The sequence below is a fragment of the Saccostrea echinata genome, unplaced genomic scaffold, assembly GCF_033153115.1.
Source record: "Saccostrea echinata isolate AGI-Se365-2 ecotype Australia unplaced genomic scaffold, CSIRO_AGI_Sech_v1 ptg000042l, whole genome shotgun sequence".
Classification (NCBI taxonomy): domain Eukaryota; kingdom Metazoa; phylum Mollusca; class Bivalvia; order Ostreida; family Ostreidae; genus Saccostrea; species Saccostrea echinata.
The window spans coordinates 4,230,448-4,254,529 of NW_026889791.1; the positions used below are offsets into that span (position 1 = coordinate 4,230,448).

The window sequence follows — 24,082 nt, forward strand, 5'->3', positions numbered from 1 at the left end:
CCTCTTTAAAAGAAGAAAAGTTAAGGATAAATAATACAATCAATTAAAATGTTTGTTGCATGTATTGGTACATATTTTTTGACTGATTTTGAATAGAAATGACACAAATACTAGTCATAAAACCCATGTATTATAGGAGTATTTCAGATTTCTAAAGCCCGAGTACTCGAGAGAAAAAAAAAGAACAACCTGGTATAGATAATATGGGTGAATAATGCCAGGGGTTTTTATTGCCTATACAAAAGAGATGTTTGTCATATAAATCATTGCTAAGGGCCCCCTTTTTGCTTTCTGTAAAAACAAAGGGTATGGTAATAAAATTTTGCACCTAAATCATTTATGTCTTCAAATATCTGTGACAGAGACAAAATATTTGAGTAAGGCGTGTTAGTGATTTCTGATCTCCCATCGAGCCTTCCTGTTTTATAGAGCATCGAATAGTTCCCATTACCTTCAATGTTAACATTTTGGAGACACATACAACTTACAATTTTTCAAGTTTGATAGAAGAAGCTTCCTGAAGGAATTATACACGCTTCCGACTGGAACAAAGCTATTTCATATTTTCTAATGTTTGTCGGAGATTTTAATAATGGGAAGATTTCTAGTAAAAAAAAAATGGTTTTCAGAAATTGATATTTAGGCTTAAACAGTTATAAGTAAGTGTACATAAGTGTTTAGCTCTAAATGTATTCTCCTTTGTATCTGGGTAACGAGCTAAGAGGCAATAATACAGTAAAATTAGTGCTAATTGTAACGGGAACCGTTACAGATGTTCCTCAAACACTCCCCAACTCCCTTATGGGCCCCATTCCTTACAAGTTTCATTAAAGTAGGCAATTCTTAAATTTAAGAATTATTTAATCGAAAAACAACGCCGGTATAGTCCTTTGAGTATTAACCAATCAGATTTCAGAGCACGCGCATGGCCATGTTTTCTAGATATTTCACATGTCTTCCTCGTAAAAAGACTACATATAAGAAATCTCAAACATTTTCATTTACAACTATGAGAGATACAGCCATACAAGTATAGCCAATCAAAATTCAGCACACGTTCATGCATGTTCTTGCATTCAATTTTGATAGTAGTACAGTGTATGAACCTATTATACATAGTATCTATATTCTGAAGTTCACCCTGTTTTGTTCAAAACTAAGAAAGTTACAGCAATTTAAAGTTTAAGCCAATCAAATTGCAGCACACTGCATGCGAGCTTTTCATGCATATATATCATAATGTAGGACCTCGATCCTTATGTATGGCTATATTTTAAATTTCAAAGTATTTCGTCAAAAAACAAGAAGGTAATAGATATTTTTTGTGCTAGCCAATCAGAGCGAAGCACACGTGCTTGCGCGTGCTTTCTCGCTACTTCAACCACTTCATCTTGTCTACACCACTAATATATTTTTATATGATAAGGTTCAAAGCATATCATCAAAAATAGGAAGGTTAAAGCTTTTTCAATTGATTAAGTCATTTAACCCCTCACATGCACGTGCACGCAAGTGCACCCAAAATAACCGTTCTGTACATCTACACAACATGCGTTTTAATCCTAAAAAAGGTTTCATCTCAATCGGACGAGTAGTTTCCGAGAACACTCGCTGACAAAACAGTACCAGAGAAGAAATTTTGAAAAAAGAAAGTAATACAATATGTTTCCAAACTTATAATGAATTCAAGCTTACAGCGGCGTAATTTTTGTTCCATGTTTTATTGAACTTACATTGTATTAGATACCAGTATAATGAATTACATTTACATCGAAAATCCAATTAAAACTTTGTTTTAAGTGTGTTTTACTGAGTTTGACATATTAAATATGTATCAAATGGAGCATGCAATGCTCAAGTGAGCATATGACCCACGGTCCTCATATTAGTATTTCTTATTATAAATTCATAACCAGTTCTGAAATTAGAGTATTTAGTTAATGAAGCCCCCAAAGGTCACCTGGATGAAAATGAAAATTTGAAACCTTTTGCAGGGACCACAATCATATTCCAAAAGAGGATATGGCTACTGTCTAGAATGTAAAAGGAGTTCTTGAAACCATTTTTCTTCTCGAAAAGCGTAGGTTTCGGCCTTCAATTGGCCTCCGAATTGAAAACGAAAATTCTGAAATCTTATTGCACATTTACAGGACACAACCAATCATATTTCAAAAGATGATTTGTCTACTGTAAAATTTTAAGTCGAGTCTTGGGAAAAAATTTAAATAGAAAAACTTCGTTTTTCAACCCTCATTTAGGGCTCAGAATAACCTGAAAACTCTAAAACCTTATTGCACATCTATTAGGGCCCATCAGTCATGAATTGGGTACCGTTTAAAATGTAAAATGATTCCAAGAAAAAATACATTCCACTGATGAACGGACGGACAGACCGTGATAACAATATACCCAAACTTTCTTGGGAACTCCTTTTGGGGGGGGGGGGGGTAATCTACACTTTCTTTTAAAAAGTTGAGATATATTGTTGCTATCCTTGTCGTTCGTTCGCCACACTATCTTCTTCCTCAGATCCTCTTAATGCATCTGTTGGAATAAAATTAGTGGTACAATGTATTCTGCAGATGTCCAAAACGTTTTTCATTTCATCCTGGGGGAGAGAGCAATTTGGGGGTGAAAAACTACGTTTTTTCTTCAAAAACCTAGTTCCTGGAATTCTTTTAGCGACAGCAAAATTAACTTTTGGAATATGAATGGTGGTTTCCGGTAGATTTGCAAAAGATTTCGGATTATAGATTTATGCCTCGTTGAATTCGTTAATTTCAGACTGTTACTAATTTTATGATATACTAGTACTTACATTAAGAGCCCATTTGCCACATGCTTACCCGAACACTTTATGCTCAATTTGATACGTGTGTATATTTATGTAAATACATGTAATAGAAAAAGTAACAAGCATTCTGAGAGTATTGCATTAGCAATACTAGTCCCCTACCGGCAAGTGTAATCTGGTTCCGTTCCCGTTAAGAATTGAAAATGCCATAATTCCGTCAAAAATTAATGAAGCGGGACGAAATGCAAACTTGATCTGTAACTAATCAAGGTAAAGCCACATACCAAAAATCAGCTCAATATCTACAAGCGTTTAGAAGAAAATTGCGGAAAACCCGTAAAAATTGAAAAGGCCGTAATTCCGTCAAAAATCAATGAAGCGGAACGAAATGCAAAGTTGATCTGTAACTCATCAAGATACACTCACATACCAAAAATCAGCTCAATATCTGCAAGCGTTTAGGAAAAAAGTGCGGAAAACCAAGTGGGACAGACTGACAGACAGACAGAGGGACAGACAGACAGACGGACAGACAGACAGACAGACGGACGGACAGACTCAGAGGAAACCTATAGTCCCCTCCGGTTTCACCGGTAGGGGACTAATAACTTCTTGGCTAGTTAACCTTTTAAAATGTCCTCCTTTGCCTTGTTTTAAGCAAGATTGTCTTAAAGGAGGGATCATTCATCATTTGATGTTGTAAGAAATGCAAAAAGGTAATATCACTCATTTGAAAAGGTCATATTACTAATTCAAAACGAATAACTGATATCACCCATTCGAATATGAGATATCACTATTCAAACTGGTGATATCACTTGTCCATTTCTGATGGGTGATATCACCTATTCGAATATTAGGTCATATTACCTGTTTATTTCGAGTAGGTGTATCATCCATTTGAAAAGGTGATATCAATCATTCGAATATGTGATATCACCTATTCAATTTGAACAAGTGATATCACTTGTTTGATTAATGAATAGGTGATATCACTTAATAGCAATAAATACCAAAACGGCTCCTCATATATGATAGTTATCCACAATACAAATAAAGTAAGTGAATTCTTTGGAGAAATCTTGTTGTACTCATGGACTTACAAAACATGGGGTTTAATTTCTCAGGATTTTAGGAGTTTTTTGGTTCAGATAGATTCCCTACGGTACCAATATGAAAATAGAAAATGAAAGGCCTTGAGTCATTCATAAAAATTATTTTCTGTACCCGATGCTTGTTTGTAAATAATTGGATTTCTCTTAATGCTAGCATTTATGTTACTTTAAACATGCGTTGGTATTTTAAAATAAGCAAAATGTACTGTATTAATCATAAAGATAGCAAAAATAGGGGAGGTCAACATTAAAAAATTTCAACTCATTACCGCTACTTTTCTTCGAAATTTTGGGTGATCATTACCGCTACATTTTATCAAAAAGACTATTGCCGATTACAACTCATTATCGCTACATATCGAATCAGCTAGCAATGGCACGGAATACATTGTATAAGTTCTACCCATTATATTTCATATTAGAGATTTCCAGACAACAGTACGTCAGATGGCCTTCAAAGCTATATCAATTATTTAAAGGCTGTGTGTTTTATCCATGAACAATGCTCGGTTTTAACACTTTCTAAAATGTTATATTAAAAAAAATTATTTTATATTAAATAAAATAATTTTAAATAAAAATTGAAAACAAAAACCAAAAACGTTTTGCTCAAAGTCTTACTTTCACCTCCCCTTGGTGATCAGGGGAAACATGTCTTATGGATGTATATGTATATGTTGTACTTTAAATCAATCTGTACATGCATCGGAAGAGGCAATGTAGAGGAAATGTATACTTTAAAATGTAGCGGTAATGTAACCTTTTTTGTAGCGGTAATGACAAATTTGAAAATGTAGCGGTAATGATAGACACCCAAAAATAGGTGAGGTAGGCACCCAAAAATAGTAATAGCAAAAATTACAACTGGACTGTGGCATTCCTTTTGTTTTATCCTTCCCTCATGAAAGGCATATCGTCCATATTTTTTGGATGTTTAACTTCAGATAGTCAGGTGTACATGTATATGATACCTAAGTTTAGTTTTTTCCTTGACTCACAGGCCTTTCGATCGCTTAAATCCGACTTTAAAAAATTGGGGTGTATAAAAAAGATTTTTTTTTTACACCTAAATTTTTTAAAGCGATCTAATGGCCTGTGCTTTGACTCTTATAACCCCCTGAAGCCTATTGATCGTCTTTATTAGAATAAAAGTAGATAAGATTTTTCATTTTCAATGCTGATGTTGTTATACCCCCGCTTGAAAAGTGGGGGAGGGGTTATATTGTGATGGGGGTTTTGTCTTTCCGTCCATCTGTCCTTCCGTCTGTACGTCTAGCCGTCCGTACGTTCGTAACACTTGGGAGTACCCATCTCTTATCCGCAACTCCTCCTATACCACTGAATTTTATGAGCCTCTCACAGAATCTTCATAGTATAGTCCCATTGTGACCATTTCCTATTTTACGCTTTAATCAGACAGTTATTTAGGGTTTACCCTAGCAAAACATGGGCACAACCATTCTTTATATAACATTTGGGTGTACCCATCTCTTATCTGCAAGTCCTTCTATACCACTAAATGAAATTTAGCGAGACTTTCACATATTCTTTTTTACGTAGTCCCATTATGCAACTCCTATTTATGTTCTAATCAGACAAATATTTGGGGTTTTCCATAGCAAAGCACGGACACTGGCCATTCTATTATGATATTGGGTGTACCCATCTCTTATCCGCAACGCCTCCTATTCAACTAAATAAAATTAAATGAGACGTTCACAGAATCTTTATTACAGAGTGCGATTGTGCACCCCCTATTTTATGTTCTGACTGGACAGTTATTTGGAGTTTCCCTAGCAAAAAGTCGCCTTTGCCATTATACTCATATGGGAGAGGGGGAGGGGTATCATTTTGTGAGCTCAGTGCTCACAGTACCTCTAGTTTTTGTCTGACTTCATCAAAAACTCTAGCTCAGCCGCCTTGGTCTGGTCACTACGGGAAACAGTAACAAAGGAACATAAAAATAGACTAGGGTCACTGATATTCTTATATACCCCAAGGTAGTGAGGTTCGATCCTGAGCCTTTCAGCTGATTTTTCTGGAGCTCTACTTCTAAAACTCTGCATCATATTTTAGTTCTTACAACAAATTTGGATTCAACTATATTCAATTAAAAACCCACGATTAATTTTCATACAAAGAGCATGAAGTTAGGAACTATGTTTTGTGGAGGAAGTTTTTTTTTTAGAAGAACATTATCACTTTTTTCTATTTCGAAGTATTTACAGTACTTAAACAAAAGTTTATATTAAATGCGCCATAGCACCAAAATAAGCATATTTGCTCTTATCTTCGGCTTGGATTTTAATTTAAGTATGTGTGTTGATACTAAAAATATACTTGCAGAAATTCTGAAAACTTTTGTTAGCAGGATCCAACCTCCTTGATAAAATTTATTCATTAACTCTTCGTATAGAGACAAATACCGGTATCAATTTTTTTTTAATCAGAAAATATGCTGGACGGAAGACGTTTATGTTTTATGTAATTTTACCGTATATGAAAGTAAGATAAAAATTTACAACCTGTTTTTTTCTATTTCATTAGTAATAAGCTTCCGGGTTCTTTCCTCAATTTTTATTTAAAACGTGTGCAAAGTAGTAGATCTCTGAAGACTGATAAATATTAGCATATTCACTGTTGTGGTATCCGGTAATTTAAAACTCACAACTCAAACTTATTCGTGTCATTCGATTAGTTTACGATAGATTACTGCGCAGTCAACACCCATAAAGTATTATACATGTACATCGATGACAATTAAGACGATTTTTAAGAAAAGGATTGCCGAGGGACTCTTCTGATAAGGTAGGTCAATTTTAAAAATATTAACTTTCTTTTAAATTATATAAGTAGCATATTGATTTTTCATGAGATTTTTCAATAAAAATTTTCATGGCATATGGCAGACAGCAATTCTTTAAAAACATAACTTGTTTCAATGATGACAGAATATTTATAAAAATCAATGATGACAGAATAATATTAAAAATCGGCAAATAACGGGAAGAAGTGAAATTTCCCCCCACTGAGGCGCAAAATCCTTGGAACAGTGAGAGAGTGTCCAAATGAAGTAAACTGTAAATCTCATGGTTTTATTAGTCCCCTACCAGTAAAACCGGAGGGGACTATAGGTTTCCTCTGAGTCTGTCCGTCCGTCTGTCTGTCTGTCTGTCTGTGTGTCCCTCTGTCTGTCTGTCAGTCTGTCCCACTTGGTTTTCCGCACTTTTTTTCCTAAACGCTTGCAGATATTGAGCCGATTTTGGTATGTGGATGTATCTTGATGAGTTACAGATCAAGTTTGCATTTCGTTCCGCTTCATTGATATTTGACGGAATTACGACCTTTTCAATTTTTAATGGTTTTCCGCTATTTTTTTCTAAACGCTTGCAGATATTGAGCTAATTTTTGGTATGTGACTTTACCATGATTAGTTATAGATCAAGTTTGCATTTCGTTCCGCTTCAATGATTTTTGACGGAATTATGGCATTTTCAATTTTTAACGGGAGCCAGATTACTAGGGCTGGGACGATATATCGAGATATCGATAATATCGATTCAATGTGAGGATGATACGCATATCGATACGTATGAAGAAATATCGACATATCGCCCAAAAAATTCTGACTTATGTTTTTCTTTGTTTACTTAACATTTTGGGTTTAATATATAAAATAAATATGCTTAATATAAATATAAATATGAAATACATAATAATTAAGACCACTTGTGCAAAATAATTAAGTTTTACAACAGATATGCAACTTCTTTGAATAAATTATTCTTATTTGTGAAGAAATGTTTTGTTCATTTCAATATAAAAAAAGAATTTATAACCAATTAAACATATCGTGATACATATCGTATCGTGGCTCAAATATCGGGATACGTATCGATATAGAAAAAGTTGTATCGTCCCAGCCCTACAGATTACACTTGCCGGTAGGGGACTAGTATTGCTGATGCAATACTCTCAGAATGCTTGTCAACAATATATTAAAGCATGTATGTGCACTGAGTATGTATATTTTTATTTCAAATTTACTGTTGTCGTTTTTAAAAGTTTTATTGAAAGAAAAGCGGGGAAAACGAAAAGCCCCTTCCTTCCAAATTTTCTTATAAAGATGTGACGCGCAGCAGTAAGAAGATTTTCACTCATATTGAAAAAAAATAAAGATGAAATATCCAGTATACCGTAAATCTATTCTATGGATAAAGGGGCCTGGACACAGATTTGAAGTTAATATTTTCAAAAATTTTCAGTATAATATGTTGCTTGAGCATTTCACACGAAAATTTTATAAAAGCTTGTTTATAGAAACTTCTTTTATCTGGAATCTATTAAAACTATGAATTTCGGGACGCGTTTTATTGTCACACTTTTATGAAGTAATTTTATCCTTAATATAAGAAAAGTGGAAAAATTTGTTGCGTATTAAGGAAAAGATATTAAAATTATAAACCAGGAAATTCAGAATAGAAAGGTAAGAATGCAAAACAAACTCACTAGTATATTGTCAGTCTGTGCTCAGTGATGTGGGCTGAGTAAACAAATTGAACACACCCAGTAAGACGTAAACATTAACAATAACAGAGCTTGTGTCCTGTTTACAAACAGGTGTTTGACGTGATGTTATGAAGAATGTTTTTGTCAATGAATTTTAAAAAATTTAAAGTAAGTTCAATTCATAAAACTAAAGTTAGTTTTTGAATAAAAATAGAAATTTAAAATTGTATACAAAAACGACAATGCAACTGTGTCCAGGCCTCTTTGTCTATGAAATGATATGTATACGGGGTCCCCTCTTTCAGGACTCCCCAGAAAGACCCTTAAATTTGACTTTTCAAAACATGAAAGTCTAGTGTTTGATGGGTCTTATAGTGAGATTGGAGATTGGAGTTTGAAAATCCTTAATGAATGATGAACGTCGTTTGACCCGGCCATGAATCGAATTCTCGACCTTCCACACACAAGGCTAACTCAATTTCATGCCAAACTTTTACGTAATCTATGACTGAATTTTATGTTCGTCCATCACAGTAATTGATATAGGACCCATATTTTTTACGGTTTTGAATAGATCTTGAACAAAACAAACACACGGTTTCAATTCAACTCAGTTGCAAAGGTGATTTGATTTTTCATGTCCCATGCATAAAATGGTATATTCTGTTTACATGTATATGTATTTTGCTTGTCAAAGTTTTCTTCAGGTACATACATGTTATTGTAAGTTGTAATTTTTTTCTGGCTGCCCCCTTTCAAAATCGATACTATGTGTCTTACTTCTTACTTACTGAATTTATTAAAAGAAAACTGTGAAGATATACATGTATATACTGTGGAGTCATTTGATTTCATAGTGACTCAATTTTCGTGGATACCTCTCATCTACGAAATAACATCCTCCCCGAATTCATTAACTATGGTTACAAAGTCATATTTCCTTTTGTAGGTATAAGAGAATAACGAAATTACGCCCCCTCAAACCTGCAAAATTTAAGCAATCCACGAAAAATGGTCCCACGAATTTTAATAATTCAACAGTATACATATATATGTTTCAAACCGAACTGTTTTATTCCAGACAGACAAAAGAACAATTTTTAAGCACAAAATATTGGGGAAAAACTGATTGAAGACAGTAGGGCTTTAAAAAAAACTGTCAACAAACATGAAATTATTTTTCTACAAACAAAGGAAGTCAAGTCTCTTAACGAACAGTGTTGAACTTATGACTTCTATATATAAATCTGTTGTTGTTTTTACTGACTGTTTATAACACTGCTATCTTGTCCCTTAAAAAATACCAACTTCGACCGCGGGAGTCTAGAACAGCACAGTATTATCCCCATACAGCTGGTATTAACAATCAAGTGGAAAAATTACAAATCGATGTACTTAGAGTGTTGTCCTTCCTCAATACTTAAATATATGAGGAAGGAAAACTTAATACGGTCTACTTGATTTAAAAAAAAAAATGACGAAGAAATAAAATTCTCTATCTCTTCTACCCTTATACTATTATATGGTGTATGAAGTACCATGTTTCGAAATTATATATACTATAATTGACAATTAGTGAATTAATGAATTTACACGAATACCTTAATATTAGTAGTTTAAAAAATCATAAAACTCGGAAAATGTATGTTTTTGTTCGTCTTGCAAATTTTCACAATTCAAATTGTTGTAAGAGAAAAAAAGGTTCCATCTCGATCTACATATGATCCCCCATTCTGAAGTCTTCTTTCCAGTTTGTGTTCGTGTTTATTTTAGCTCTGTTTTACAATACATTGTATGCCTCAAAGAATTTCTTTTGAATAGATAACTTTATCAAACAGTTTAACACAAAAGAGGGCAGCCGGTGAGGTGAGCAATCTCCCCCAGGACGGTAACACTGACCATACAGAGCTATATACACGTATATTGTCTTAACGTCGTGTACTTGGTCATTTTTATCAAGAGGGCCAAATATTTGCTGTACATGCTAATTTGCATTTCAAAGTGTTTGATATGAGTGAGGAAATGCTTAAATCTCCACTTTGTACATATAACAGGGGAAAAATGGAGGAAGAGGAAGGACAGGGAGACAGACGAGTAACGAGGAGTAATGGGGATCGAGAGGAGCGGATCGTTTACAGTGTGGAGGACACTCCCCCTCCCCTTCTCACTTTCGTATTTGCATTGCAGGTAAATATGAAGAAAAAAAACTTACTGTGAATTTTTTTCGTTTAGCGAAAGATAATTTACCTTTTTCCGTAGGATCTCTTTATGTTTCTATTTTCTTCAGTAGGGTATTAAATGTAAGGAATAAAAATATGTAGTAAAAGTCGGGGAAAGTTCAACAGTTCATTTTGTCAATTAACATTTAGAAAAGAAAACTATAAAAACTGAAAGACTGGATTGAATATAGGCATTAATTAAAAGTGAAGCTTGCAAGAAAAGAAAAACATGTATACTTTTGAAATTATATCAAGCGTCATTAACAGTGCCTGGGGGGTAATTTGAGATTTTGATTGAAAGAGGTAGACAATTGCCTTGTCATAACGTATATATATCTAGGTGAGATGTACCTTTTGTGTAATAAAATTTCGTACAGATGTACCTATTTTCCCTCAGTAAATAACAAATAATATGCGATTGCAAGAAAACAAACAAACAAACAATCACAAGGCTGTAAATTTACAAAGTGTCACCACCCAAATTAGTCGAGATTTATTGTGCATTTGGTCAATACGTATCAGATTTCATCTTTCAGTTCAAAAAGTACATTTCGAAAGGCAAAAAGATTTGAAACCTTTTGTAGACCCTGCTGATATTTAGATTATCTACAGCTACAATACCATGTTTTTGAAAGCTTTATGAACCATTATAACGCAAAAACACAAGAATGTTTGTGAAACACTGCAATTCAAAATGTAAATAAGAAATATTACACTATGTATTTTTCATGGCTAAAGCTTCACTCCCACCCCACTCCCCAAAATGGTTGTCAATTCCATTACTTTGTTGAGAAGTTGTTTATGTGCCTGCGTGATAACCAATGATCAATACACTTAAGAAATGAGGTCAAAATGTTTAATAATTATAGTATGAATTCACAAGGGTACAGTATAATGTAATAAGGAACAAATAAGATTAACATTCAAAGTTCTGTTAAGGAAACTCAGCAACAAAAATAGGCTGTGCTCAAAACTACGAGATTTTCCAGCCCGACTTCAAATTTAAACAAGCAGTCAGAGCTTCTCCACGGATACCGATGCAATATTATAAAAACCTGCTTTTGTTAGGCCAGAGCAATGGGTCCCTATGGCTATTTTTTGAAAGTATAGGATGCGAAATTCGTAGGATTAAAAATATTTCCAATACACAAAAAAAAGTTGTATCCAGTGTTTTGTTCAAAAATACATGTACAGAATTTTTACTTTGCTTTGGAAAGTTTATTAAATTATACCTCTTAAAATCTTTTATACGAGAAATTGAAAGCTTATTAATTGAATTAAGTGAAAAAATTCCATGTTATTCAAACCATTATGATCAAGGGAGGTTTATAATATTTGATATGTGCATTTGTAGTTTTTTCCATGAAAATCAGCATTTCAAGTTGAGAAGATTTGGTTTTTATCTGTCTGTCTATCTATAAACAATTTTCAAAACGCTACTCCTCCTACAGTTTTGGTCAAATTTCAATAAGACTTGGTACACACGTAAACTATACCAAGGTACTAATTCTTTTCATAGGTTTTTGATTTCGACAAACGGAAATGCCATGGTTACTAAGAATAGAAAATACTTTAAATTCTTGTAAAACGCTACTCATCCTATAGATTTGGTCTGATTAGACTTTTTTTTACACAAGGAGACTATACTAAGATATACTTAGATACATATTTCCTTATTATATGCATGTGCACACCAGTAGACCTCGAGTAACAGTCTCATCAAAGTTTTCTTCTTTATGACAATGTATATTATTCTGACATAATGTTCCTCTTTTTTATTTGTAGCAAGCTATTCTGGCTTTGGGAAGCACACTGTCTATTCCCTTCATTTTAACCATTCAGCTATGTGCCAGCACAAACTCTGACGCTCGCGCCCAGCTCCTGTGTATTTCCATGTTTATGTGTGGCGTGGCGACCCTTCTACAAACAACGTTCGGTGTCAGGTACATCTACTTCTTCTTGTGTGGCTTGCCCTTCTCTTAGCCATGACCGAAAACATACCGTATAATCAGACCTACATGTATACCAATATAAGTTAACTGCCATGACGAAATTTGATTCCTTAAAGGGAGACGCTTTAAATCTTTTATTTCCATTTTAAAAGCTTACTACATGTACATGTAGCTAACTTGACTAACCCAGCAGGCACCTGGCGTCATTCAAACTTTCTCATCCCCAAACGAAGTCCATCCCAACATGAGACAAGTAAAGTCAAATGATCCGGGAACTCTCCATATATAGCGTTGTGTTTTTCATTTTATCAGAAAAATATATATGATTAGGTCCGACATTTCCAACTTCAATACGTGATAAGGGGTCATATTTAAATCTGCTGGATCTATCTACTACTTCTGAATTTGTATCAATAAAATACTTTGCCCTTGGTTGAACTCAAAACTATAGCACCAAATGCCACTTACATGTAAATCTGTCTCTTATCAAAATTTATGCTGTTTGGTATATATATAGTAACGATTGGTTTACAGCACTGCAAAGATAGTCGCGTGAAATTGAAAAGATTTGCCCTGAAGTGGACTTTCGATCACTTCACGTCAGAGTGCCGAGCGCTTGGTGAATGAACAGTCCTTTATTAACTTAGTTCAGTCTAGCTGCAGATCTGTAGCTCGCTGGTCTGAAAAAAATTGGGATAGACGACCATCGTCGTCCATCCCAGTTTTTTTTATCCAGACCAGCGAGCTACAAATCTGCAGCTAAGGTCAGTCGCGGCCGGGGTTTGAACCCATGACTTTTCGATCACGCAGCAAGAGTTCTACCGACTGAGCTACAGTGACAGTGATTACATTGTAAATATGGATTTGAACAACATAAATATATTTGGAAACTTGGCAGTTTTAGTTTCTGTCAGGATGGTTTTATTTACTCTCTCTGTTGAAAATGTAATAAAAGATGTTCAGCTGTAACCTAGAAAAATCAGAACAGAAATGTGTTAAAAAGCAAAACTAACACACCAGATAAGTCGTGTTCAGTTTTATGTGTGTATAGTAAGTAAATCGAACACACCCGGTAAAACGTATACATTATTATTTACAGCAACAGAGCTCGTGCCCAACACAGATGTTTGATGAAATTTTATAATGAATGCTGTTATCATTGAATTTTAAGAATTGTTCGTTAAACTGAATTTAAAACTGTAAACAAAATAGCAATGCACCTTTAACACAAGGAATGCACATAAATTTAAAAACGCGTATCTGTGCTCCTTGAAAGCTGTGAAAATGTCCCAGGCATTCATGTAAAACTTGCACACAAATATAACACAACGCCAAGACAGCATAAAGAGAGCAATACAAAATAGTCCATTTAACAAAAGTTCAGTGATATGACTTGTAACTTTTTTGGACAGGAAAATGCAATGGCTAATGTTATCCTCTTCCTTTTTTGTTTGTTTTCTTTTTTTTGGAATATTTGGTGTTGTTTTTGTTTGTTTATTTGACAGAACAGGTTTTTGTTTTTATTTGTGTGTGTGTGTGTTTTAATTTTGGTTGTTTTTTTTTTTTGTTGTTGTTTTGTTTTGTTCTTTTTTGTTTATGGTTTTTTTTTTTATTTGATGAGCAAAAACTTGTGTGTAGTGTGTATGATGACAGTGAACAATATATGTTGCTTACAGCGATAATGTAATTCTTCGTTTTTCAGACTAGGGATCATACAGGGTGGATCCCACAATTTTATCGCCCCAATTATAGCTATGATGGCGCTAGACAAATGGAAGTGCACAGAGCAAGAGCTAAATGTTGACGGTAAGTTACCGAAATCAACCATAAACTTTTGGGCTTTTCTCATACCCTCAATAGTTTTGTAATGTCAGTTACATTTGCTACTGAATTCACGGACATTGATATTTTTAAACCCCTTCTCTCTAAGTATGATGATGAATTTTAAAAAAGAAATACCTAAATTAGAAAAAAGTCCTAAAGATTTAGGAAAGATATATCCCAGTTTCCACAAAAAACATACAAAAACGTAATAATTACCAAACCTTTGAAGAAGTTGTGTAGTTTACAGATAAATAATTTAATTTTGTTTGTATTCTAGCCTCTGATTGGTTAATATCCAAAAAGGAACACAAATTATTTTAGGAATGACTCTAATTCTTGACCAAATTATTCGAGTATAACCTGGTTTGGGTCAGTTTACGCTTTATAATCCGCGAAGCGGATTATAAAACAGCGTAAACTGACCCAAACCAGGTTATACTCGAATAATTTGGCCAAGAATTAGAGTCATTCCTTATAATTTAATTCTAAAATCATTAAACAACTGTGGGTGTAAAATTTCGTTGCTTTTTATTAGTTCAAATTTGCCGCTCAATAATACAACCCTAGTAAAGGAAGTGATGGGAAGCAAGGGGAGGTAAAAACTGATACATAGTCCTAGCAGCCATGTTTTTTGTTTGCATGTGGTAAGATCCGAGTTACTGTTTGAAGCTAAAGGTACATTTATTAAATCTGGAATTTTCCATGAATCCCGAGGACTGGAAATGAGAGCATTGCATGGATACAGACGATTCAGCTGGTTGTCAGGGGGGTGTGTCCCCATACCAAACCAGGTTATACAGAAATAATTTGTGTTCCTTTTTGGATATTAACCAATCAGAGGCTAGAATACAAACAAAATTAAATTATTTCTGTATAACCTGGTTTGGTATGGGGACACACCCCCCTGACAACCAGCTGAATCGTCTGTATCCATGCAATCCTCTCATTTCCAGTCCTCGGGATTCATGGAAAATTCCAGATTTAATAAATGTACCTTTAACTTCAAACAGTAACTTGGATCTTACCACATGTAAACAAACAACATGGCTGCTCTGACTATGTATCAGTTTTTACCTCCCCTCGCTTCCCATCACTTCCGTTACTAGGGTTGTATTATTGAGCGGCAAATTTGAACTAATAAAAAGCAACGAAATTTTACACCCACAGTTGTTTAATGATTTTAGAATTAAATTATAAGGAATGACTCTAATTCTTGGCCAAATTATTCGAGTATAACCTGGTTTGGGTCAGTTTACGCTGTTTTATAATCCGCTTCGCGGATTATAAAGCGTAAACTGACCCAAACCAGGTTATACTCGAATAATTTGGCCAAGAATTAGAGTCATTCCTAAAATAGTATATGAACTTTTTAAGGACCACTACACTTCATATACGTGTATTTCAGAATTGAATTACAATTCCACAATCATCGACAGAGACGACATTTGGCAGAAAAGAATGCGCGAGGTAACATTTTTTTTACTGGAAGAAATTATTATTGATTACTCAGCAGTAAATCCAGGGTATGTCAGTTTGTAACTTACTGCAACTTCAGAAAGGAATTTTCTTTTTTATGGTTACTTGCCCACAAAAATCATGCAGTTTCTCAATTAAGATATCTTTTATCCAGACGTTTCAGAGACAGAACTCTTTTTAAGATATCTAAGTCTGCATTGAAACCTCTGCCCTATACAATCAGATATCTAAGTCTGCATTGAAACCTCTGCCCTATACAATCAGATATCTAAGTCTGCATTGAAACCTCTGCCCTATACAATCAGATATCTAAATCTGCATTGAAACCTCTGCCCTATACAATCAGATATCTAAGTCTGCATTGAAACCTCTGCCCTATACAATTAGATATCTACGCCCCTCAGATATCTGCTGATGTTATTGAGAACGTTTTTACTCAGATATCTACTCTTCTCACTCAGATATCAGGTGATTTAAATAAGAACTTTTACTATTCCTTCAGATATCAGCTCTCCTCACTTAGATATCAAATGTTTTTTTTTTCTCAGTAAGATCTCTTTTCTCTTCAATCAGATATACACCTCCTCAATCAGATATCTGTGTTACTTCAGACAAAATTTTGATTGACAGATTCAAGGCAATTTGATGTTGGCCTCTGTTATTCAGCTTGTCTTGGGATGTACCGGCCTGATGGGGTTTTTCCTTAAGTTCATTGGCCCCCTCACCATAGCTCCTACTATTTCTTTGATAGGCCTTTCTCTAACAGGTGTAGCAGCCGATATCAACAAGTACCACTGGGGAATAGCCATGCTGTAAGTGTGCATGTATATCTAAATGTTTGAATACTCAAGTATAGCATCAGTCATTTTGTTTTGAACTATACATGATAGAATAATATTCTGCAAAATTGAATGCTAGGTCAAGGGTAATCAAGGTCAAAGTTCAGATAAAATCTGGTTACTTCCTATAGCATTACGTGTCATTGAAATATATAATAACATAATTATAATATATTGTGCAATTTTGCGTTGAGGTTGACCCCTAAAGCAAATATAAGAATTATTAATCTTTGTTAGTCATTTTCAATTGAAGCAGCTTGTTTAATTTTCTTATCAGAACGTTGGTGCTGATTGCAGTATTCAGTTTATACCTGGGCCGCCTCAAAATTCCTTTACCAAGTTTTTCAAAAGCCAAAAAATGCCACATAACAAGATACCCAATCTTCCAGCTTATGCCAGTGAGTGGTTTTTTTCCTGGATTATAAATATTATAGTCCATTGCATGAGTTTAAAACTTTTTAAACATTCCTTTAACCTGAGCTATGTCACCAATACATGTACTTTTTATAGCAGTGTGATTGATCTGGTAATGATTTTTTAGCCTCTATCTCCGCTATCCTTGTAGGTGATTCTCAGTGTCGCCATCTGTTGGCTGCTTAGTTATATTCTTACAGTCACGGACGTCCTTCCTCCAAAAATTGTCATCCAAAACAAATCCAGCACCAATCTCGCGCGTACAGACGCCAGGCTAGACGTACTCAAAACCATGCCGTGGTTCTATTTCCCATATCCATGTACGTATCTAAGAAATTTGTTATAAATGCAAATAATATTTGCACATTTTGATTACATTTGTACCTTTTAAATTGTATTTATAATTAATTCTGCAATATATTTTATATGATCTGAGAGGATAGAATGGTTGAAATCCCTCAACAGCAACTTGATCGATTTCCACATTGATCGGCTCAAATTTCTAAATAACCAAAGCTTTAATTATTTTGTTTCACTAGTTCAGTTCGGCATACCCACGGCTTCGGTGGCAGGATTTGCAGGAATGCTTGCCGCCACTATATCATCTATTATCGAGTCCGTGGGAGATTATTTTGCCGCCGCTCGGCTGTCAAATGCCGAGGCACCACCGCCTCATGCAGTCAACCGTGGAATAGCCACTGAAGGATTTGCTAGCATCATTTCCGGTATGGTTGGAGCAGGGCATCCTACCACTTCATACAGTGGAAATATTGGAGCTATTGGAATAACAAAGGTATGCACTGGAAATGTAAAATGTTTCTGGCAGTATGATAAAAAAATCATAATATGAAAAAAGAATATGAGTGCATAGTGCCTTCATTAATCCACAAGAATTGATGGGGAATATCTGTTTAAACGAAATAGCATATTGTTCGGCTTCGCCTCGCCCAATACGGATTTCAATTTCACACCCTGTATGACTCCGTATTAGGTCCCTAACTGACTGTGTAACCAGGAGCGTAGCCAGGATAGAAATGATGTGTACGCAGAGAACGGCAGGGGGTTGGGTGGGGGCAGTCTTGAGCTTCCTCCCCTCAGTGTTTAAGGGCTCTGGTCAGGCACGTAATATAGCTTTTGCCAGCAAGGAAAAAATTACAACTTTAAAAATTTTATCAAGCAAGGACGAAAAAGGAAGATTGTCAAAATTCGAAGTTCTATTTCTTGTGTGTGTGTGTGTGTGTGTTTGTTGAAAGGGAGGGGGGGGGAGGGGGTGTCCATCTTTCACAAACCAAATTTTTATTAATACATTACCAAATTACCATGATTTAACAATGGTGCAACAAACAGTGGGGGTCCACCCTTTCAGTGTTCATTTTCAATAGTAAAAGGTTAGGTTTTGGGAATAAGTAGCTCCCCTGATACTACGTGCTTGCTGGTGAGGGCCCAGAAGCTCCGGAGGTTTACCAAATATTTCATTCATTTTCTTGAAATATAAAAATTATGCCATTTAGTTTTTGTTTAGGAAATAAAAGACATAGTAATATTTATTGTTTTAACGAAAATTAATATTCCATGGAAACTTATTGTACATATAATTGAGGCTAAAAATTTTACCGATTTATTAATTGGTATCATATTCATATATAATCATTCGTAACGTTTAAAAACACGTATACAAAATTTTAATTATGAACAAAAAAATATCGTATTGCAAATCATACTAGTAGATCATAGCATTCAACGATGTGACTGAAATTTAATTTTTCAAAGATCTTTGAAAAAAATATCAATGTATGACAGAACAATGACAAAATAATGAATGATTTATTTGGATTTGGCAGTTATTAAATTAAAGATTTCAAATTTTATCATACAGCCATAATAATTTAAAATTTAAATCGACACAGTATGACACAGATTAATTTGAAACACGAATATTTGTTGGATGGTACTGAGATTTTTTTCTCCGAATAATTCTCTCTTTTTTCTTATCTTTTTTTTTCTGAAAATGATGTGTACGCACTTGCGTATTTGCGTATAGGCAGCTACGCGCCTGGTAACTAATAATATACAATACATTTATTCCGATATCTATTTCAGAAGCTTTTTTCTGAAAGTTTGGTATTGTTTAGCGCTGAAATGCAATCATAAATATATTGTAGGTACAAGTATTTAAAAAAGTTTACTTGTAATACTTTAATTTGGCAGGTTGCGAGTAGGCGTGTTTTTCAAGTGGCTGGGATTGTCCTTCTCCTGAGTGGCATTATCGGTAAATTCGGGGCGGTACTGACACTGATCCCAGATCCCATTATAGGTGGGACTCTGACGGTAGTGTTTGGGATGGTGGGAGCAGTTGGGATTTCCGTGCTTCAGTTTATGGACATGTCATCTACCAGAAATCTGACAATTCTAGCTTTGTCGATGATACTGGGTCTGATGATCCCGCAGTGGTTACTTCAGAACCCAAAGTCTATTAATACTGGTAAGTGGAACATTAAAAAAGTGTATTGAAATTTACCTCATCAATTAAAAGTCCTGCTGAAGTTTGAACGTTCACAGGCTGTATTTCAGAAATAACCTATTTTATTTTTATTTTTGTTTTGTTTTATGATGTGATCAATCAGTTTATCATGTGATAATTTCCATAAAGGCGAAGGCGTTGTTTATGCATGAAATTATGACGCAAGCAAACTGTCTGAACATCATCATAAAACAAAAACAAAAAAAAAAAACAAACAAACAAACAAACAAAAAAAAACCCAGATAATTATTCCTTATATTTACGTTTTTATCTGATCCTTTATTCATAAAAAGAAAATAATATACAATGTACATGTGTATTTACGTTAATTTTTTTTTCAATACTTAGAAATCTAAGTCTGCAAGGTCCGCTCAGTACTAAACTAAGCCACACACATCGAAAACGCAGTTCTGTCGTGTGCTGCGCAAATAGGTTTATAAGGATATAAAGCTAACTGTTTCTTTATTTGTATATTTATCTCGGACAAAGCAATTAAAAATGTAAATATTTGGAAATTAAGGCATCTTCCTTTGCAATATAACTACAAAAATATCTTAAATTACTGCATCTATAACTACAAAAATATCGTCAACTGGAGCATAACTACAAAATATTTACATCCACTGAAATATTTTCTCCTTTATTTCTTAAGAAAACCATTGTCGTTTATCAGTTAGTAAACACCACTAAGCATATCACCTGCATAAATTTCTTGAGCAGTGGCTCTTGCATCAATGAAACGTACAATGCCGTACATACCCGTAATACAATATTTCATCTACTTAATCCTACTTAAGGCTAATTTAGATGATTATTTGTACAGATATAAATATAAACAATAAAATGTCTTTCTTTGATTGTTAGTATGGGAATTAATGTTGCAGCTATTGTTAAAAAAAAATTAAAAAAAAATATTCTGCAACAGCTACAACATTAATTCCCATACTAACAACCAAAGAAAGCATTTTATTGTTTAAATTATCAGATTTCGGGCAAAAGAAAGATCTTTTTATTACATAAGAAACAAGCTAATAGATCAAGTCAACCTTACGTTTGTTTGTTAGAATATTAGTGTTTCATGTAGTGTAGAGACATTCTAGGTATCCCTTTGTTGTATTTAACGTGAAGCAGCGTTTAAATACTAAAAATCGCTGTAAGTTTTTACACGAAAAGTGGATAGGCGAATAATGTTAATCTTTGGTAAGATTCAGCAATTTTTGAAGACAGAGTTCTGTATTTGGATATGGCGGATTTTTTTTTTTGAAGATAGATGATCAGAATTATAATTTTAAGTTCATGTTTGACCGTCGTGTTATTATTTTGTTTTGGCTTTTTGTTTGTTTGTGTGGTTTTGTTTGTTTGTTTGTTTGTTTTTTTGTTGGTATTCGAATTATATTTTCTTCTTTCAGGAAGTGACGATCTTGACCAGGTCCTGGAGGTCTTGCTTACTACCGCCATGTTTGTTGGTGGGGTCATCGGCTTTATTCTGGACAATACTGTACCAGGTCAGCTTACAGTCCTTCTGTATTCCGTATAAAAGATTAAAAGGTTGCGTTGAAAAAAAATTAGCTGTTTGAATACTAGTATCACATTTTGCAAAATTGTTTCAGGGTCGAAAGAAGAACGTGGACTATTAAAATGGAGGGAGACTTTAGACTTAAGTCTGGAGAGAAGAAAACCAGTTCAATATAACATGCCTCTAGTTACAAAGTTATTGAAACGATTGAAATGCTGTGCATATTTTCCAATATCCCCAACATTCTCAAAAAGTCCACTAAACTGTTGTAAGAAAAGTAGGACTCAAAAGAAGTATGATCCTGACATAGTCCTCACTGACACCAAACCAGTACAACAAAATGGCAGCAGTGATCTCTCAGAGAAACTGTAGTACTGAAAAGACACTGGTCATGTCTTCATCAAAATCAGCGATGGCTTCAATCAGCTTAGATATTGTTTGTCCGAGGGAACCAGCAATGTGGTCGTGTACCATGCATGAAACGGTGCATCATATTCTGTTTCATGAGGTGAATCTGTATATGAGCTGCATGAACTACATTGTACTCAGTTAGCGGTAAATTTAAGACTATAAAAACTTTTTATTAATCGTTGATATTACTGTAGATCACTATATTTTCACGACACCTTATTTTCGCGAGATAGATATTTGGTATATATTAGCGAGACAAAATTTTTGCGAGCTATGGTTTTTTGTTGAATATAGACCGTTGAGCTATGCGGCCCTTCCAAGTTTTTTTTTCTATGTTTAGCGTCTGTGTGTGCCTTGGTTTTTGACACACATTATCAGGGAAAAAAAACAAACAAACAAAATCAGGCGTTCTGACATTGATTCTCTAGGTCGAAATCTTTGATTTCTGTCCTCTCTCTTCTTTTTTGTGTACAATATGTCGTATTAGATTTATTTTAAGCATTTGTTGCCTTGATTTTTCTAAAGAATAGATCTTTCTTCGAGAAAAATAGATTAATGAAATAAAATTCTTTGAATGGCGTCATTTTTATGATTGTAAAGTTTGTGTTTTATTTATTTATTGATGTTGGCTTCTGTGTTTTTTTCTTGGGAATAGGTAGGTAGGTTTTGGATATATGGATGGACGCTAAACAGAAAAAAATTGGAATGACCTTATATAGTGTTTGGCTGTGCCCCCCCCCCCTTTAATTTTTTTTTAAAGTGGAAATCCTATATACTCAGTATTCTTCAAATCGTTGGCGATATTCAAATTTCCTTACATATGTAAATCTGACATTGGAAATATATACATGTACTAGTAGTAGAATGAATTATCTCGGACTGATTTTAAAATGAGATAATCAAGCGAGTTTCAAATGCTGAATTATGAGATCCCAAAATCAAATATCTGTTGTTTCAATAAATATAAAATAACTATTATATGTAGAAAAACTTAAAATACATGTATGAAAAGAACATAGGGACAACAAATTTGCCTGTGAATGAAGTGTTAGGTCAGACAGCACGTTCATATACAATTTGCCTCAAGAATTTGTACTAAAGTATTTATTTACTTTTTTAGTAAGTTTACTCACAAAAAATTGAGGTACCATGTCAGACATTTCACAAAAAAATGAGGTACTTTAGCAGACATTTGTGCAAGATACGAAAGGATGATGTTAATCCTATTAGAAATCACTTGAATTGGCAATTAATAAATTTGGGGGTATTTCTTTTTAAAGACATTTTTAAAAACAGTTTGAAAATCACAAATTAATGGTGATGATGAACATTTTTTAAAAATATTTATACAAAGAAATACATAACAGATATTCGAGGAACGTCTGACCTTAAGAACACACCAAAAAATCATTTAAAAGGGAGTTCACGTAACACAAAATCTGACAGATATTTGGAAAATATGAACAGAAGATATGTGGCTTCACCTTGGCTTTAGATCGAAGAAAATTTCGTCAGTAAACTGAATTATCTCTGATTGAATTTTTCTACATTTATTCATTATCCAATTACCACCCTGTTTCATTAGATCTATATGAATGAACAAATAATTTTAACACTATATTACAATGTAAATAATTTACCCCAATCCTTCAACTGGCGTCGGAATTTCATAAATATTATGGATTCTGTAGAGGATTACGCCAGGCGATGGGCCAGACATGAAAAAGAAGACCTTGACACATTGTCAGAATGGATTAAATGTATCAGATGTATGTTAAAATCGCGCATTAAAAGATTGAGGGGCAATATGAGAACCATCTATCCTTCTGTATTCAATAATCCAGAAGTGAAAAAAGAATTGGATAGATTACATGATCAGTAGTACGTACTGGTCCCTGCTGACAAATTAGGTAACAGCATTGTCTTTAATTGTTTGTAAGGCCCATTATATTAAATGTATTTTAGAGGCACTTAGATTTAAATATACAAGTGGTAATCCAACTTATACTCATAGTTCTCTTTCTAAGGAAGAAATTCTTCAAAATCATATGTCAATTATGAATATTTTTAATATTCCAAACAACCAAAATGAATTTGAATTACCATATCTATATTGGATTCCGAAACTTCATAGAAATCCTTACAAAATTACATAGCGGGTTTTAGTAAAATGTTCAACCAAGCCTCTTTCTTTACTCCTCACTAAGATATTAACAGTAGTGAAGGGGAAACTTCAAGAGTACTGTGAAACAATATATTCGAGAAGTGGTGTAAATCAGATGTGGATACTTAAAAATTCCAAGGAACTTTTGGAAAATTTGAAATCACAAGATTTTACCAGAATCAACAGCTTAAAAACTTACGACTTTTCAACTTTATACACAACCATTCCCCACGATAAATTAAAATCCAGGCTTTTTGATATCATTGACAGCTGCTTTTTCAATAAAAATAGAACTCGTAAATTTACTTACCTTGTCATTGGTCATTTG

General features: G+C 34.0%; 1 protein-coding gene across 1 annotated transcript; it reads left to right on the forward strand.

The window, feature by feature from the left end:
- Positions 1-10,479: 10,479 nt before the first annotated feature.
- LOC133201046 (solute carrier family 23 member 2-like) lies at positions 10,480-21,551 on the forward strand. The gene is made up of 11 exons (XM_061336849.1): positions 10,480-10,605; positions 12,423-12,580; positions 14,292-14,395; positions 15,819-15,880; positions 16,520-16,701; positions 17,006-17,126; positions 17,294-17,462; positions 17,682-17,935; positions 19,351-19,624; positions 21,073-21,168; positions 21,274-21,551. The coding sequence occupies exons 1-11, from the start codon at positions 10,480-10,482 to the stop codon at positions 21,549-21,551; spliced, it is 1,824 nt and encodes a 607-aa protein (XP_061192833.1).
- The last annotated feature ends 2,531 nt before the right edge of the window (positions 21,552-24,082 follow it).